The sequence below is a fragment of the Anarrhichthys ocellatus genome, unplaced genomic scaffold (genome assembly GCF_004355925.1).
Source record: "Anarrhichthys ocellatus isolate YVR2014 unplaced genomic scaffold, GSC_Weel_1.0 scaffold101, whole genome shotgun sequence".
Taxonomy (NCBI): domain Eukaryota; kingdom Metazoa; phylum Chordata; class Actinopteri; order Perciformes; family Anarhichadidae; genus Anarrhichthys; species Anarrhichthys ocellatus.
The window spans coordinates 886,789-906,603 of NW_022280131.1; the positions used below are offsets into that span (position 1 = coordinate 886,789).

The window sequence follows — 19,815 nt, forward strand, 5'->3', positions numbered from 1 at the left end:
TTAGAGCTCTCTTAGCCTAATATGGTATGAATGTTAGTTAGTTCTGATAGTCCTTGCATGGTAGCCCCTGTCATCAGTATGAATGTAGTGTTAAAGCGCTTGAGTGGTTGAGAGACTAGAAAACCGCTATACAAGTACAGTCCATTTAACATTTAACATTACACATAAGACATTACCATTGGCTTGACTCAACTGTAAAAGAATACACAGCTTTAGTAGGTAGTTGTCTGTAGACACTAAATTTAATTGGTTAAAATCCTCGTCTTTGGATTGGTCGGATATCACTCCTGACACAGACGCTAGGTGTCATATGAAAGTGTTTTTTAATTTGCCACTAAACATCTCAGAGGTAAATATTGCATTTTTACACCACAACTTATCAGATGTAAATATTGTATTTTTTACTGTACTACATCTCTGAGGTAAATATTGTACTTTTTACTCCAATATAATCAACAAGAATATTTACCACAATATCACGTATTTTTCACCATGACTCGGCGAGCCATGCACTCCGGAGAGCTCTACTAACAAAAGGCTAACGGCTAGCACGGCCGACCAATACATCTCAGAGCACGAGAATTCGACACAGAATCCAGAGATATCTTCCAAATTTCTCTCCGTGAAGCCATTACAAAGATACAGCCAACAAGCACCACAAAACCAAGCTGCTCCACCGCAGAAAAAAACATAAATGATCCTTACTTTGAGACAAATCATGAAGAAAAAGGCTAAGGTTTCTGTCAATCAAACCCACGTTACCACCCCTGCATTCCTGAGACTCTGACGCATCTAGAGAGGTGTCATAGTCTGGAATTGGCCAATCATATGATGTTATAGCCCCCACATACACACAGGCAGACGAGAATGGATGCATGGTTCACAGACACAGAGAGGCCTTAGAGAGGGCTCAGGCTGTCAAAATGATGCCAAACTGCTGTATTTGGATAGATTGAATACTATTAGTGATAAAACAAGTGAAATATATAGTTATATAGTATATAAAAGTACAATGGAACAGATGGAACAGCTGGTTCCACAATGACAAATCTGCTCGACCTCCCGCAACCTCTCTGTACTAAAACCTCTAACTTTTTTTTGCTTCACTTTATCAAAGCAAAAATTTAGAGGCTTGGAGATGCATTATTTCAATAAAAGTGCTTTTATTTCAGGCGAACCTGAAACTTTTCAATTTGACCTGTGTGCCATCTTCATTTCCTATTAACCAGTAACATATACACAATATTTACACATCTGAACAAATCTCACAAGTGTTACCTGTATTATAACATCAAAGTTATTAAAATAGACCTTGTAGTTACAGAATTACAGTCTTTTTAGTATGGGTATGCAATTTTCGAGCAGAGGCCTAAAAATAGGGCAAATATTTATCTCTGAGATGTGGTGGAGTAAAAAGTACAATATTCACCTCTGAGATGTAGTGCAGTAAAAAGTACAATATTTACCTCTAAGATGTAGTGGAGTAAAAAATACAATATTAACCTCTGAGATGTAGTGGAGTGAAAAATACAATATATACCTTTGAGATGTAGTGGTTTAGAAAGTACAATATTTACTTCTGAGATGTAGTGGAGTAAAATGTACAATATTTACCTCTGATATGTAGTGGAGTAAAAAGTACAATAGTTACCTCTGAGATGTAGTGGAGTAAAAAATACAATATTTACCTCGAAGATACAGTGGAGTACAAAGCATAATATTTACCTCTGAGATATAGTACATTAAAAAATACAATATTTACCTCTGAGATGTGGTGGAGTAAAAAGTACAATATTTACCTCTGAGATGTGTGGTGTAAAAAGTACAATATTTACCTCTGAGATATAGTGGAGTAAAAAGTATAATATTTATCTTTGAGATGTAGTGGAGTAAAAAATACAATAATTACCTCTAAGATGTAGTGGAGTAAAAACACCTCTATACCGCAACCTGGCGTCTGTGTCAGAGTGATATCCGGCCAAGCCAAAGACGAGGTTTGTATCCAATTAAATTTAGTGATACAATGGTGACTGGGTCCGCCCACTTAGTGTAAAAAAGAAAAAACAGTCGCAAGCCAGCGAGCAGGTGAAAGCTTTGCGAGCAGAAGAGCAGTGATAGAAGTCCTGCGCTAGGCGACGTTCCTCACCCTCAAAGCATGGCTTTCTCCTCGCGGGCATCAATCGTGCTCACTTGAGCAGCGATAATTTGCACGGAGTTATGTTAAAGCACTCGCAGAAGTAATTTGCCTTCACGGCTGTTTGAGTTGAATGGGCTAGACCTCTACACACGCACGAGCACGGATGTCATTTGTGCTCGCGGATATTGACAGTGATTTTTTTTGTATGTTTTTGTGTTTTGTTGTGTAGCAAAATGGGACTGCAATCTGCATTTTGTTGTGTCATCCTGTTATGCAATGACAATAAAATAACCTTGTAACCAGTGGAACCTGTAGGCTCAATTTAACAACACTAACACAGAGAATAATTATAGTGTAATAATATATTGTTATTGTATCAACATATAAACACTCAATTTGCTGATGTTTACGTGCTGTTTGAGAGACCTTTCTATAACCCAAATCCAAAATGTTGCAAAGGTGAAATAAAGAAGGTGGTATGATTTAAATAAATTATTTTGATTTCTTGTTGGCAGGACAGAAGTGAGGAATCACGAGAAAGAGACAAGTAGTGAATACAGAGGGTGAGAGAGAACAACACTTTAATTCAACACTGTAGACTTTAACTTTCATTTGTTTTATGATCATTTAAGCCTCTTCTGTATTTTTAGATTGTAGAGTGAATCCTTCATTGCAACATTTTACCTGATGTATTACAGCTACTGCTCACTGACATGGCTTTGAGCTCATGTTATACAATTATTGTTTGACAATAAGCCACAAGACAAAATGATGAGTTCAATTCCTGATCAGAAGTATTTTTTGTTAGTTTCATAGGGCGGGTAGATTTTCTTTGTTGAAATATGACTTCATTTTTCATATTCTTGACTTCTCAGTGAGCACAGATAAGTGGGACATGTTATGAATGTGCAGAGATGTTTGAACTGGAGCACAGATTGTAGGTCCATGGGTTTGTAAATTAATTCAATTGATTAAAGTGTTGTTGAGGTGAATAGGTGTCACATGCATTTAAAGAGGTTTTCCTCAAAATGTCCTTGGGGAGGATCCCAGACTTCCAATTAAAGTGTTGAGTAACTAGTTCTAATGTTTTTAAAAAATTTAAGGACACATTCCCAAAATAACCAACTATTCTGTTGATGTCAACTGGGCCTCTATCCCAGTGAGTGTTGGAAAATCACATTTAAAAATGACATTGTCTCACTGTGAACAGCTGACTTGAAACTACTTTAGAAGGTGAAGTAACACTGCTTTCTCCTTTTAAAGTTATTCAGGAGCGAAGTGCTTCATCCACAATATGTTACTGATTCTGATCAGTCCATGATGAGCGGAATAGGAGTCATCTTATTGACCGTATCAACAAAACTCCATTGCTAGGCAACAGCTTGGGTCCATGTGTACTTCCTGTCAGCTTATGTCATTTTCATACGCTGCAACAGGAGATAAACTGGCTCAAATTTGTAATGTTTATGTTTACACATGTGAAATTGTCTATCAACCCAAATATACAATTTCTCTGTTTACAAGGCACATGCATTCCTATTGGAGGACAAAATTGGTTTATTACACTCTTCCGGCTAATGGAAAGACAGATACAGCATGAATATTGAACAGCAATAACAATGGATTGCCCTAGGTTTCTCACTTTTCATGTTGTCTTGCATACAAAATGCTATTATATAACTGTATCCTCTCAGCCTGATGTCTAAGATGCCACCTTATTTTTTTCCCACCCTCCTCCATGTTTTTCATAATGCCACAAAGAGACACAGAGAAAGCAACCAAGGGTTGAATGTTTTACATAAAGAGCAGAGCAGTGACTTCACTCAGCTGTCAGTCCTTGTCTAAGACAGAATTCAGAGCAGACCTGCTGTCATAGCTTTATACAGAAGAGCGCAGACACGCACACCTCTTCATAAGCATATTCATGTTTTTCCATTGTGATAAAAAGTTGTGTACTTCTTTTGGTCCCGGTATTAGGTTGTCGAGACCAACACATTATTAAATATCACTAATTTATTTATTTAATTTAAAATATTTCAAATTATTCTCAGACATAGGTGGCATTTCTCCTTCTTGTAATTGAACTGGCTTTGGTGGTGAATACTGTCAAGTAGACCTCACTTTACGGACCACTGCCAAAAACAACACTGTCACCATTGTTGATGAAGAAATATTTTTAATCACAGAGGAAGTAACAGCACACAGAACCGTTTGTTTACACAGGCATGATTAACACCTTCATAAAAAGCCAGATGTTTCCAGGTTGAAACAAATGGCTTTATTAACGTATGAGGGCACCTGAACATCCCTCTCATGTGTGATAGTTAAACATGTGTTTCTGGCTGCAGAAATTTGCCCCCATTCAGAAACTAGAGTATTATTGAGGTCCAACACCGATGTTGGTGATAAGGTCTGGCTCAAAGTCACTGTTCCAGTTCATCCAAAGGTGTTGGATTGGGTTGAGGTCAGAGCTCTGTGCTGGACAGTCAAGTTCTTCCTCACCAAACATTTCTTTGTGGAGCGCCTTTGAGCATGGGGCATTAGTCATGTTGAAACAACAAAGGAATACACACAAACTGTTGGCACAAAGTTGGAAGAACACTTAAAAATCACAGTAAGCTATCGTGCTAAGATGTCCCTTCATTTGAGCTAAGGGCCTGAGAATAAGCAAGGAGAAATAGGCCCAGGCCAAAATGAATGTCCACATACATTTGGCCATATTGTATAGCTCAGTAACAAGGCAATAATAAAGATGCTAGTTGGTTTGATTTATATCATCCTACAGCACAACTATTCCTCGCAAAGTGCTGCAGTGGCAACTAAATCAATTTATTAACAATGTATTAATCTTTACAATCTCAGACATGATGACTAGTTATAAAGTGAGTCAGCCATTCATAATCATGAATTTAACTATGTTTGCATGTCATGGGTTACTCACTTTCTAATAACCTTAATAAGGTCTGATGATATGTATGTTAGTAAGATCTACCTGTCCTTTAAAGGCGTCTTCCTATTGAATTAAAGCGACAAAGCAATTTATACTGGAGGAGGTTATATAGCCTTTAAAAAGGGAGTCTGTGTCAGGCAACCTAAAATGTTTAAATGGCTTGATGCTAGTCTATAAAGCTTTGTTTACCATTACTAAATATATTTTAAACAACTTATGAATCATTTATAAAGTATAATATTTTAAACAGTGGAACCAAAAGTGGTCAGGCTTTCACATTGTGCCCATGTTAATGTCACTGGCTAATGAAACTAATTTCTCAATCACCAAGGACAGGTCAGGACTGTCAGTGGCTGTCAGTTGGTTTCCTCGATTCCTCAAACCTATAAAGACCCATGAACATGGTAAAGGACAAGAAAAGAAAGATTTAAAATCACCTAAATTCTATTGCTACATTTCCTCTCCAACAACCCTTCTCAAGAAGAGGTCAAGTTCCATCTTATCTTCCTGTTGAACAGAGCTTCATCTCCTCCATATTTATGCTGCCTGTGTTTGCAGACTCATCCACCCTCTGTCCCTGCAGGTAGGGACTGGGTCTCTCAGGATTATGGGTGAATGTTGGCTTGTGGAGTACTAAATCATCCCGGTTTGTGTTGGTATCTTCAATAACGTCTCTGCAGCCTGCAACCTTGGCTATAGATACTTTGGGTTGGAAGACTTTACTCTTGTATCCCTCTGGGTGGTATGAGAGATACGCTTCCCTGCCACTTTTATTATGACCATAATGGGCCTCGTCATCGTCATCATCACCGCTGATGATAACCAGCTCAGCCTGGATGTCATCTTCATCCTCGTCCTCAGCATTTTCATAGCCCATGAAGATCATGGCGACAGGTTCTGATTCTAGCTCCTCTGGCAGGGTGTTGATGAGATTCAGAGAGGCAATACTTTCTGCACAGAAGGGTGAATCTCTATTAACAACACCTGAGCTCTCTGTCAACACATCAGGATCAACCCCAGGCTCATGGCTGGCTGGTGAAGGACTGCAGCCATCGATACCCGTGTAGAATGGCTGTTTGGGTGCTGGTATTCCTTTAGACCTGGCTTTGACTGAGACAAGAGCTGCTGGGTATGGACTGCCCGAATCCATCTTTCTGTTGGTGAGTCCTCGTAGAGTTTTAGCACCAAAGTGAGGCTGTGAAATTCCATGGCTGTCACTCTTGGATTGTCCTGGAATATGGGGGTAGGGCCACTCGGTTTCTTCTCTTAGTCTTTGGATTCTTGACATAGAGTCCTGTTGGATGAGGCTAGGGCTGGGTGATTTGCTTGTGGTTTTCCATGTTTCCAGGTCTTGGCTGCCTTGGCTTTCCTCTCTGAGGATTTGAGCTCCATTTCTGGATGAGACTGAGCTCTGAAAGGGGCTGGGTGTTAGGGTTTGTCTTGGTGTAGTGGGTGTTGAAGGCCTGCTGCTACCTGTGTAGGATAGAGAGTAGACAGGCTGATGGTACTGCACCTCAGTGGGCACATTCTTCTCTGTGGCCTGATGCAGCAGCTCTTCCACCTCTGTGGGCGTCATCATTCCAACTGCTCCATTGTGCATTTTGCCTCTGTCTTGGTGCACAGCATATACGGACTTGCGCCCATCATCATACACCTTTAACCCCCTCTCTTGTATGGTTTCCGGGGTGATGGTTGCTGTAGAGACCACCTGACTTTTGCCTGTTCTCTTATCATGCTCCACACTGATCTCCATCGCAAACATAGCTGGAATGGAGAAAAGACTTAGATGAAGGTCACTGGATGAAGCTTAGAAAATAAATAAAGTTCAATGCCATGTCACTGACATCGCGAAAAACGCATAATATACGAATTTGCCTGTGCATGAGTTGAAATTTTTCAACTAGGGCAAAAAATTGGGAGACGCTGTGTCGCAAAAGCTTATCAGCGTTGAAATGTTCCTCCTGTAATCACTGACATCCTGCCGTTGTTTAATCATGAAAAAAATATTGTAGTAGGTGTGCACCCAGAGCTCTACAATACCTGATATTAGTAGAGACCGGACGACACTGTGTATAAATGTATGTGTGTAAAGCATATGGTACAAACAATGAAAACGCATCCTTTTTTGTCCATTTATTGCAATTAAATCTGTTTATTTTGGGTTCATACAGCTGTAGTAAACAACCGACGTGTGTCTTGCTAGACACAGTGAATACACCTCGATGAAATCCATGGAGCTCCTCTGGATGATGTTATGAACTCAGACAAGACGGCGTTTAGTTTCTCGGGATATCTGGGGCTTCCACAACAAGTACTAAGCAGAAATAGAGGTTATTTATTCCATGGTTGATGGCGTAAATAATTGGCTTAGTTGATAACGGCTTCTATGGAGGTAAACCACTCCCCCTCTCCGGCGCGTCAAGCGCAGATTAAGCGAATAACTACAATTGATCCTGCGAGTAACAGACGCAAGATTTCACTTCGCGTTTGGTGTGAACGCACCTTTACACGTAGTATAAAGTTTTTTTTTATCAACAACTCACAAAACGATATGATTGTTAGTGGAGTCTGGCGATTTCGTCCCTGTGCGACAAAGGATCAAATTGTGGTTGCTGTTTACCATAGGCCAATTATTTGTTAATTTTGATATATTTACCGACAGTACAATTGTGTATTTTTCATTAATGCAGTGTGATGATGAAATCAGTTAAAACTAGAACCGTAACAAATGTCTTTTTTTTAATCATGTAAGGCTTCTACTATTTTTTCAAATGAAGTATTTTCAAATGAAGTATTCAAGTTTGTCATCAAATTTTAGGAAACTAAAGTTGGGGAAAATAATTTATTATTGTGGTAATATCAATGTAATTTATGGTGCTGTTAGGTTGCTGCTAGACCACCTTGGAAATACAGGCTTTGACTCCCTGTGGCAAGCTGTAGAACAATTTTTGATCCCATTGAAAATGTTAACACACTAAAAAATATGAATTGAAGCAAAATATTTTGTTAGATAAAAATATGTTGTGACTTTTAGAAATGATTACATTGATAATTTTCAATAAAGTTTACTTGAATTGAATACTGCGTTGCTCGCTGTGTGAGCCCGTGTGTTTGAGAGAGAGAAGGAGGGGTGTACTATTGCATTCAATACGTTTCCAGATGTTGCAACTATAATAATGATATGCTTAGCTGGGCTGTCTGTTTTACTCCTTACCACATGTTGGTCGTGATGCAATTTTGTTGCCTGCCCACTGAAAATAGGGCGAGGATGATTTTATGTTGTTCACGATGGGCAGAGGTGTCTTCAAAAACCCTATTATTAAACATGGATGCAAATCATTTTCCCTCAAAAACAATGTTTTAACTACTAGCCCTATTTTTAGGCCTCTGCTCGAAAATTGCATACCCATACTCAAGAGAGTCCACAGCTCTAACTACAAGGTCTATTTTAATAATTTTGATGGTCTAATACAGGTAACACTTGTGAGATGTGTTCAATTGTGTAAATATTGTGTATATGTTACTGGTTAATAGTGAATGAAGATGGCACACAGCTCAAATTGAAAAAAGTTTCAGGTTCGCCTGAAAAAAAAGCACTTTCATTGAACATTTTTTTGGAATTATTGCAGAGTGAAGCCTACAAATACTCCTGTGTCATAGCACAACAGGTTTGTGGTGTCTCTAAGCTAATTTTACTTAGATTGAGTGAAGCAGGCCAGCATAATAGGAGGTCTGAGTACAGAATTTCAAGCCGAATTCTCATTTCTCTCTCATGCTCTATTCTAATTTTATATACTATATAACTATATATTTCACTTTTTTTATCACTCATATTATTCAATACATCCAAATACAGCTGTTTAGAATAATTTTGAGAGCCAGGGTGCTGTCAGAGCCTGTCTCTGGGTCTCATCCATAGGATTTTCTCAGTTCATGTGTGTGTATGTGGCTGTAGCTCAGCCTATCATCGGTCGATTTCAGTCAATGAGCCCGCCTTCGAAGCGTCAGAGTCTCAGGAAGGCGGGTGCCGAAGCGGGTGCTGATTGACAGATTTTTCAGCGAGTAAATTTGCAAGAAGTGCCGCGTCTCCCCGTGCGTAAATTTCCGTGCGTAAATTTACGCTCGCCGGAAGTCTGACCGCTCGCCCATGGTGGATTGACCACTCTTATTCTGGAAACAGCTCGGAAGTAAACAGGATGCAGTTGGCATCAATGATTCTAGCTTTGAAATGGATAATCTGTGACGATATTTTACAAATTTTTCATAAAACGTTGCCAAAAACCCACGATTTTTTTCGGCGAAGGGCAGTGCCATCTTACCGTTCTCCACTCACAGCTTTCTAGTGGTTCCACGGAGAGAAAAACTGAAGGTATTTATGCATTCGGCCACGAGTGCTAATGCTATAAAATGCATTGCAATGCTCGGTAGCTGCTAGCTTCCGGGTACAAATATTGATTTGCCGTACGCATAACGGCGATTTATGCCCAGGATTTCATGCTTTTACGACACATTTTCTAGATGCTTATATAAGTAGTCTATAGTTGTGTTTGGAGTGTGTAAAAAGTGACTTATATGATAGTGTTGCCCATACGTTGCTGTTTAATCCGGAAAAAAAACTGGACAAATCCACAATACTGGCGAACAATAAGGCTATTTTCCGAACAATATTTTCAGGTGGGCTGCTCATAGCCAGAAGGTTTTAATATGGAGATGCAGTCTAAAGATCTCAGAAATAGAAATATAAATTCACTGTGTCCCTAGAGGTTGTGACACAGTCATGTCACTGCACTACAAAGAGCAATACTGGATTCATCATCTTCACACAGTTGAACTCTTTGGCCTTAATGAAGAACAGGATTTTTGATCCTGTTTAATGTACCTATTTAATGTGGGACTAAAGTTCCAAAACGGTAGGCAGATAGGAAATGTTCACTTCTCCTCACAGTGAAATCGAATTGCTTCTTAATCTACATGTAGTAAAACATAAAATAACAGCGTTTCAATGTGCATTATTATTACAAGGCTTTTTTAGTCAGAGCAGCCAGTCATAACCAGACAATATGCCTAAAGAAAAACATCATGGATGTCTGCATAACCATGTAGCTACGAGATTCTGTCCACAGTTTCAGTTGTTTTCTACTCCAGTGTGTACCACTTGTCTCTTATCATATTTTCAACGCTTACTACAGTTAGATCAGAAACTGATTTTCAGCATAAGCAGTGATTAGATGATGTATGTACCTTTCTTTGGTTCTTCACTAACAGGCAAAGGAGGGTTTTTTGTTGGTGTCAGTGGGATGAATGATGGGATATCTGGGAGTGGTGGGTGGGCATGATGTATTTCATCTGAGGAGAAAAAGAAACACTTGAAACGCCAAGAGAGAGAGAGTCATCAGATCATCATTTAAGGATTTTGTTATAGCGAGGTGTATGGTATGGATTATGTTATATAAATAAAGAAAGGATGAAGTTGTTTAGAGTTTTTCAAGAGATTTCTGAGTAAAATTGAAATTTGCTGAATTTCAGATGGATATCATCTCATGTCTGTATGTAAAGTACAGGGCTGGAGTCAGGATGAGGTCAGCCTAGCTTCGCAGAACTACTGGAAGGAGCTCGCTTGACTCCGTTCAAGTTCAAAGATGCACCTACCTTCATTCAGCTCACTGAGTTACATATTGTATAGTTGTACATGGACAGGAATGTAAAAATGAAAATTTGTGCTGAGTAGATGGATAAACTATGTATGGTTTTATCCATCAAGAAATAGCTTCAACGTGTAACCCCCCCCCCCTCCCCCTAAAAACACAAATTGATGTTTTTAAATGTTGGTTCTTATATGAATATAAAATCAAATATGATATAATGCAAGGGTCACTAATAGGTGGACCGCGGGCCAGATCCGGACCCAGACGCCATTATATCCGGACTCTGGACCTAAAACCGATAGATAATTGAGAATTATTCAATTTTGACGGAGCGCTTCTATTTTAACCGGAGCAGCTTTTCTAGTCTTTACGGCACTCGTTCAGTGGTGCATGAAACACACCGACCAATTACATGCTTTGTAAATCACATCACGTGATGAAATATGTTTATTCTGACAAGTTTCCTGACTCGAGTGAGATTTTCACACAGGAGAGAGACGAGGAAAGAGAACGAAGAGTAGGAGAATTATGAGTCAGAGAAGTTATTTCACATGACGTTCTCCAAAAAGAGAAATGTGGTCAGAGAGACCAGAGTCTTTAACCAAGAATAGATTGACTCTTATATGTTAATTCTTCACACAGGCAGTTTAAAACCAGTATGTCTCTTGTGTTTTGTGACTGTAACGATAATTAAAAGCGGTAATGTGAAGCGCCGCTACGAGACAAAGCACAACTCTTTTTAGCAAACGTACACATTCACATCTGAAGTCACAGATAATATACAATCTAAGAGCCCAATATGATCAGAATCCTAACACCTTAATTCACTGTCCAACAATGATGTTAACAGAGAGGAATAGAACTGAAACAAGTGGTTTCAATAACCACAAATGAAGTCTCTGCACACAACTTTCTCTTTTTAGAAGAAAGTTAAGTACTTTAATTTAAGATGCACATTTTTCAAAAGATTTATGTAATGTAATTTATTCTTTAATCCAGCCCTTATTTTACTTAAAACGAGAGCATAACATTTATTTATTAATAGCGTATGTATTATTTATAATTCATCCAGTTAAATTTGAAAACTGACAATAAATATTGTTGAGATATTATTCAATTGAACTTTATTTATTTTCTTTATTTGATTTGACAGTCAGTTGTTGACTACATACAGACGTTAATACAACTGTTGGCTAACTCAATATATATGAGACTAAATCATACCGCAAGTTAGACAATATTGTATTGTTCCGGACCTTTACATGAGGAAATTCTCTCTAAATGGACCTCGCTGAACTTTAATTGAATACCCCTGATATAATGTGTTCATTAGTGAGCATTAGGTGTTGGTAGATCCAGGCTAGCTCTTTCCCCCTGCTTCCAGTCTTTATGCTAAGCTTATATATTGGTTCTGAGTTGTTTTAAGATAACTAGATATTCCAAACATTATCTTGTTTAACGGTCTGAAAAAACAAGATTTGAAACGGGTAAAAATCATCATTTGTTATTTCAAGAAAGTAAAACCCTTGATTTCAGCTGACTGGCAGAATATACGTATATGATTAATATACAAAAAATCATGATCTCATAATACGATCTTAAAAAATAAGCAACTAGCCATTAGATGTTTGTCTGAATGATAAACAATAAAGGTTAAATGGTAAAAAAGTTAGTATATAAATGTATGAGTATTTAAATCACTAACATTCATTATTGTTAATTAATAACACATGTCAAATAATATCAGATCTATGAATAATGCATGGTAATAAAGCCTAGTCACATATATTTTGTTACGAGTGAAAAGGAAAACTGAAAATAATCACACACACCAAAATGCTACAAAAGTGTTTACCTGCCTGGAAGTCTGCGTTTAGCTCCTACATGTGAAGACAGAGTAGTTGAGGGTCAAAGTGGTCAGAGAAGCAATAGGTCAACATCACAGCAGTGCTACAGATTAATGCTGCATCAGAAGTTCATGCCAAAGTCACAGCCAAAGTCACAGCTATTTCACTGTGTATTTCAGTTACAGACAGCAACCAAAAAGCAAATTATGCACATTAGTCCTTGTGCGCTGCACACCCACCATGTGAGCAATCCATTTAGCTGTCACCTTACTCACCCAAAGCACACCCACACAGGCCTCAGACAGTGCATCTTGTTAGAAACAAGCACAGATTAGAGGAAGAGCCACAGCCAGCGTGGGGTGAGTAGAAAGATGATATATATTGTATATTCATAGAAAGAAATTCCGTCTCCTCTAACCCACACGTTTGACAGTCACAACTTGTATAACCTCCAAGAGCATTGTGAAATTGAAGCACCAATGTGCAGTGAGCTGACTTGTGGCTATACGGGACATTGGTTATGGCCGAGAGGCTTTTCACATGTAGCTGAAGTGATATCATACTGGGCTCTCAAACTCTTGAGTTGCAGCAAACTACTAATATCCATCATTTCCAGAGTTGAATTAATTTTTTCAATGTATGATTTCAAGATAATTGTTTCAAAGAACAAAAGCACATTTGGTAACAAGAGGTGAATTAAATGAAGACTTGACTATGTTTGCTATAACTGTTGCTGTCTTCCATTTCCATAAATACACACACAGCAACACTGGCAGATGTAGCATAATATTTTCTAAACTTAAGTGGGTGGGATAATGATGCAACATGAAACTGCATTGACAAATCAAATATGCACATATTTATATTCCAAAAGACTTTGTGATGTACAAATAGTGTCGTGATGGTGATGGAAGATGAAATGATTGAACTCCCTCAAGGTACATCAACCACTGTGCAGTTTTAAACCTTCAAACTGACAATCATGTATTGCATCTCATTGTCTCTGTAGCTGAAGTCACATTGCCTTCACCAACAAGGCCACCTGCACTGTTTAGTTGCAGTGCCCAATAACACACTCACATGCACAGCTACGTACCATTTAGAGTTGGAAAGCCTGCACTATAGATGATAAAGAGTTGCTTCTACCTGATTCTTCAACTTTTACTGAGAAACGCTCTCTACTGACAAAATAATTATATTTCACCAGTGAAGCACCAATTTCAAACGTGTTAACTATGAGCTTTTTATTCATTGTGACAAAATAACAAATGTCACACTGAAGGCAGTGATGGAACTTTTATCAGCAAGAGGGAACGTATTCATCAACAGAACACCAATGAAACAGCCTTTAAGTGCAACTCAATGTATCTGTCCCAACACATTCTCATCCCAACTCGTCACATACTGACGCAGCCCAGAGTATGGTCGCATGTGGTTTAAGTTGTGAATTTAAACAAAAACACTCAGTGGAGATGCACTGATTGCAACTTTCTTGGCTGATTTTTTTAAAGTTTGACCAGCAGATTCCGATTTTCATTTAAAAAACTATAATTGACAGGAAGGCTACAGACTACTACACAGTAGTGTAGTTACTACAGAGATGTTACTACTGCTAGACTTCTTGAATATATACATACACATATACATATACACATATACATATACACATATACATATACACATATACATACACACATACACACACATATATACACACATACACACACACATACACACACACACACACATACACACATATACACACACACACACACATACACACACATACATATACATATATACACACATACATATATACACACATACATATATACACACATACATATATACACACATACATATATACACACATACATATACATATATATATACACATATACATATATATACATATACATACATATACATATACATATACATATATATACACACACACATATATATACACACACATACATACACTTTGCACGAGGAGATTTTCTTTGGAAATTTACTTGAATACCCCTGGTATAGAAGAACACCAACAGAGTTTATTTTCACATGCTAATTGAGCATGGTGAAATGCAAGTACGACACCGACTACATGAGATATGGATTTTCTTACATTGAGGACAAAAGAGGGCAAAAACCTCAGTGTGTTTTGTGCAGCGAGGTTCTGGCACGAGAAAGCATAAAGCCGTCAAAACTGAAGCAGCATTTGTTGGATCAATCCGCAGCGGATAAGCTGAAAACTATACCTCTGTCAAATGACACTATAAGTAGGAGACTTGAAGACATGTCGGATGACATCAAACAACAGACCACAGCTCGAATTTAGGTAAGTGGTCATTTTGCATTACAAATGGCCAAATCTACTGACAGAAAAAACAAAGCAGTTTTACTCGTTTACGTGAAACGTGTGGGACGAGGAGAGCTCCCTACTACTACAACTGCAGAGGACATTTTCAGCTCAGGTTCAAACTGCACCATCTTTTCATTAAATAAATTTGAGAAGTTTGGGTCGCGGCCTGTCATTGAGGGGTGATGGTGGGTCCTGCAGCAAGACCAGTTGAGAACCACTGCTTTATAATATTGGTTCTATATTGCAATGGAAACATCTCCTTCAAACCACTGGATTTATTCAAGTTACTCACCAAAAACTACATTTTACAAGATTACATTTGAACACTTGATGATATAGTTTACCTTCACCCAATACTCATTTTTACTGAGGAGGGCTTGAGGCCACGTCTGAAGCTTCTGCTCAGCTGAAGAGACAACAGTGTGCTCATCGCTCCACATCTGATGTAATCTTCCTCACATTAGTCATTAAACTAACACAAATGTATTTACACAGTTTTCCACATTGTTTTTCACAGTTGGTGATTGGAGCTCTTTTGATGACGTCATCTTGTTGTACCCTCTTCCTCTGCAGTGCTATAATGGTTTTCTTACTGAAGAATTGGCGCCACCTACCACTTATCTCATTAAACCAACTCCTAATAATCGCTCAACTGGAGTGGATGGAAAACAAGCATCATTCGTATTTTCTTTTACAGATTTTCTCAAAATCCGGTTTAAATTTGCGATACATTTTGATGGAAACCTGGCTACGTTTAAAATATACAGACCCATGTTGTGATCTTTACTTTATTGTCACATCAGGAACCAGCAAATTATGTTTGTTAACAGCTTAAGGATTTTTAGATGTCCTCATGATTCATTGCCTCAAGGTGAAAAGTTGCGTATTGTAGCAGAGGTAATCAGTAAGCAACACACAGCAGGCTAAGAGCCAGTGGAGCAAAAACAGTATACAAAGTTTATTTGGGCCTACCTTGATAATGTCCTCAGCCGTCCTCTCCACCTCTTTTAAACGTTTCAGAACTACTTCTTCATTGGCAGAGATGTTGAGCTCCTGTGTTTCCAAGGCCTCGATTTCCTCCTCTATTCTGTAAAAGAGAGATCTGAACCATGTTGATGACTGAAACAAGCGGTCATCTGAATTAACAGCAGCAGCTACTATCTGAATGGTTTTTATTAAAGCAAGAATAACACACTTGCTTCAGAACTTTTCGCCACATTAGGCATTCTGGGAAGTATTGCTGTGTTTGCTTGTAAGGTATTTCCAGTTTCCAGTTATCCAATTTAAAACATGGCTTTGTACGTGTACATGAATGTTGTTGTTCAGCTGTGAAGTAAAGAGTTTCATATTAATTTAAGTAGTTAAGTTAAGTAATGTTTAGCAATGTAAAAAATATTTTGGTGGTTTTGGCCCAAGTAACTAAATCTTTCCATTTTTATATTTGAGTATTTAGTAATTTCTTTACTCTGTCTTAAACCTGTTAAAAAACTAAATGGCTTCCATTGAAAATAATACGTCTTACAAATGTGTAAACTTGAGATCTGCAGTTAATTTTCCTTCAGTCAAAAATGTACTTCAGGGTTTTTCTCAAAGACTGTGTAAGCGTCTTGTTCACAATCCCCTGCAGCAACTAGTCCCTGCTCAGGGCTAACATGTCCCATACTTACATCTCATGCTCACTTTCCAAACACATTCCCTCAAGTATTTTGATTGTGATGTCTTAACGTTTCTTTCCAGACTTCTGCTGATATGTTAATTAGGGCCCGAGCACTGACGTAGTCGGAGCGGAGGACCTACTGTTCTGCTAATGTTTATTATTAGGGCCCGAGCAACTGACAACGTCGGGCCAGCGAAGGCCCTATTGAAATTCTATGGGGTATTATTAATCCTTTTATTAGGGCCCGAGTAACCGACAACGTCGGGCCAGCGAAGGCCCTATTGAAATTGGTATGTTTATTATTATTCTTCTACCAAATGAATTGTCTTTATCATATCCCAAAACTCACGAAATTTGGCATGCATATCAGGATTGGTGAAAAATTTGATGTTTTATGGGTCCCATAATTAAGTATGACAAAATGGCTCTCAAGCGCCCCCGAGAATTTGGACCGGCGACGCCCCTCGGCCAGTATTTCCGATTGACTTGAAATTGGACACGCATGTCCACTCTGTCTACTCTACAAAAAAGACAATCAGACCCCTAAACTCTGCCTTCCAAAATTTTCTGCCATTTTCAATTTAGTGAAAAACTATTTTTTGCAAACTCCTCCTACACGCTGTGTCTGATTGCTACCAAATTTGCTCTGAATCATTATTGAATCTAGATCATTAAAAAGTATTAAAAGATGTTTGATATCTCTTTGCATTTACAAGATATGGACATATACACTTCTTAGGAGCGTAGCTAATATATCAATACACAACTTCTGAAACATTTGTCATAAAATCACCAAATTTGCAGCATACGTATGTGCAGATTGCATCCTGTAACATATCCCAAAATGTTCATTCCATTCAACCACTAGGGGGCGCCACAGTAAACCCGCCATGTTGTGCTTTTTTGTCACTTTTCGCAGTTTTCAGCCTTTGTACTTTAACAAACTCCTCCTACAGAATTAATGGGATCAACCTCAAATTTGGTCAATATGGTCTCCAGACCTTTGTGATGAAAAGTTATCAAATTCTTGAGTTTTCATGGAAGAACCTTGATGCGGCGTAGTGGCCATTTTGCCTCATTCGGCATGAAAAAGCAAGTTGTTTTCTTATGCATGATGCTACTTCAAGCCTAAGCATATATCATTGCCAACATGTTCAATAACTCATAGCCTCACCTACTGGCAAAAGGAAATGTCACATTTATACTTTTATTTACTCCTAGCCAATTGACCAGATCAAACTCAAATTTGTTAAAGATAGCCTTAAGACATTGAAGATGCATTGTCATCAATATTGTGACTTTTTGTTGAACGCTGTTGCCGTGGCAACGCATCATTCGCCATGAAAAAGGAAGCTGATTGTTCAGTGGCTTGGGATGTTCAAACACTCATGGAACTTTGTACATGTGTCCTAGGTGATGCAAACATATTTTATATGGCTTTTTGGCTTGACCATTTTAAATTGTCTCCATAGCACCCCCTACAATATTTAAAAAGAGCAGCCCCAGCGCTACGTTTCAGGTACATGTATGAAACTTGGTAGGCCCATGCATCCCATAAAGACTTTTAAAAAAGTATGTTGGGACCATGCTCTAAACTGTACCGGAAGTCGTAGATTTTCATTTATGTGTGAATTTTCCCTTGATTTTGGACAATTTATAGGCGCTACACTTTAACAAACTCCTCCTAGGGACTTTATCAGATCCACTTTAAATTTTGTCAGTACAATCTCAATACCATTGTGATTAAAAGTTATCAAAAGCTTTACGTTTGACAGAATGGCTTAGCCGTAGCGGGCGGCTACTTTACATGATTCCCCATCAAAAAAGCTGATGTAACTCCACTGGACTTGTTCCAAAGGGTCCCAAACTTCCCATGCTTGATAACACTCATGGCCTGACAATGTCTAAACACAAATTTTCACTAATATTCACAGCGCCACCTGCTGGCAAAAGGAAATCTGCGTTTTCTGACAAACGGCATCCGATTTATATGACTTTTACACAATGTGGTTTACACTTCATATAGAGCAACATAATGCATGTTTGCGCGTGTTCTGTTGCACCAGACAGCGATACAGGAAGCGGTGCACTATTTGCAAAGTGTAATTTCCAGCGTCAGGCAGTCCACACGGGAAATAAACGTCGGACTCATGGGCGCGCTGTCCGACGGTCGCGGATGTTCTCGGCCACGCAGGCCGGAGTCCCTCTGGCACCCCCGACATGCAGGAGGATGCGAGGGCCCGTTCATCACTGCTCGCAGCTTTAATAATTAGGGCCCGAGCACCGACGTAGTCGCAGCGTAGGATCTATTGTTCTTCAAATGTTTAGTATTATTGCGCATGTTTCGTCGCAAAAAGGAGGTGCTTGGGATACTGGGAATTTTTTTTAATTTGGCACGCAAACCAGTTTTTGCGAAAATTGCAGTCTGATTGGGGTGAAACATTGGCTCGATGGCGCCCCCTATTGAGTAGCCCAAACGTAGCCTAGCTGTATGAAATTTGGTACGTATGTGTAACGTGATGGGACGTACAAAAAATCCTCTTGGAGTTATTCACTAAACCAAACAGGAAGTCAGCCATTTTGAATTTGATGATGTTTGGACCATTTCAAGGCGCCGTACATTAACGAACTCCTAGAGATTTGACACGATCGACTTCAGATTTGGCCAGTATGCTCTTGAGACCTTGGCAGTGAAAGGTTACTCAAAGATCAAAATCGAACTATGTATCTGTGGCGTGGCGTCAAAAAAACACCATTCGCCACGAAAGAGGAAGTTGTTGTAACTCGCCCATACATTGTCGAATCTGCTCCAAATCTCTCATATGTCATAACATCCTAACCCTGAAGACATCTATATGACAATTTAGAATCATAGCAATAGCTCAACCTAGTGGCAACAGGAAGTTGTAGGTTGTGTACTTTTACATCCTGCTCCTCACAGATTAATCAGATCCCTCTAAAATACTGTCAGAAAAGCCTTAAGACCTTGATAATGCTTCATTGTGAAAATGGTCAGAATTTGTTGAAGGGCGGAGATGTGGTGGCTCGGCGAATATTTGTCAACTCGAAATTGAGTTGTGACCTAAAAGATGGGGCAATTCCCCCATGCCCTAAAGTGGTGATTTACAACCATTATGAGAGATCGTAAGGTGTGTCGTGGGAAAATGTCCAATTTCACTTAATCAGTCCTAAAAAATATAATTTAGTTGCTGCAAAT

At 38.8% G+C, this 19,815-nt stretch overlaps 1 protein-coding gene across 4 annotated transcripts in view; it reads right to left on the minus strand.

Annotated features, from left to right (window-relative positions):
* palmdb (palmdelphin b) overlaps nt 1–19,815 on the minus strand; it is a 67,763-nt gene that overhangs the window by 19,039 nt on the left and 28,909 nt on the right. For 3 of the 4 annotated variants that reach the window (XM_031875974.1, XM_031875972.1, XM_031875973.1), the window contains one exon: nt 15,914–16,028. In XM_031875974.1, coding sequence (XP_031731834.1) covers nt 15,914–16,028 — 115 coding nt within the window. Of the gene's footprint in view, nt 1–1,858; nt 6,852–10,328; nt 10,434–12,587; nt 12,613–15,913; nt 16,029–19,815 lie in introns of those variants that run through there. The other variant, XM_031875976.1, reaches the window with a different exon arrangement.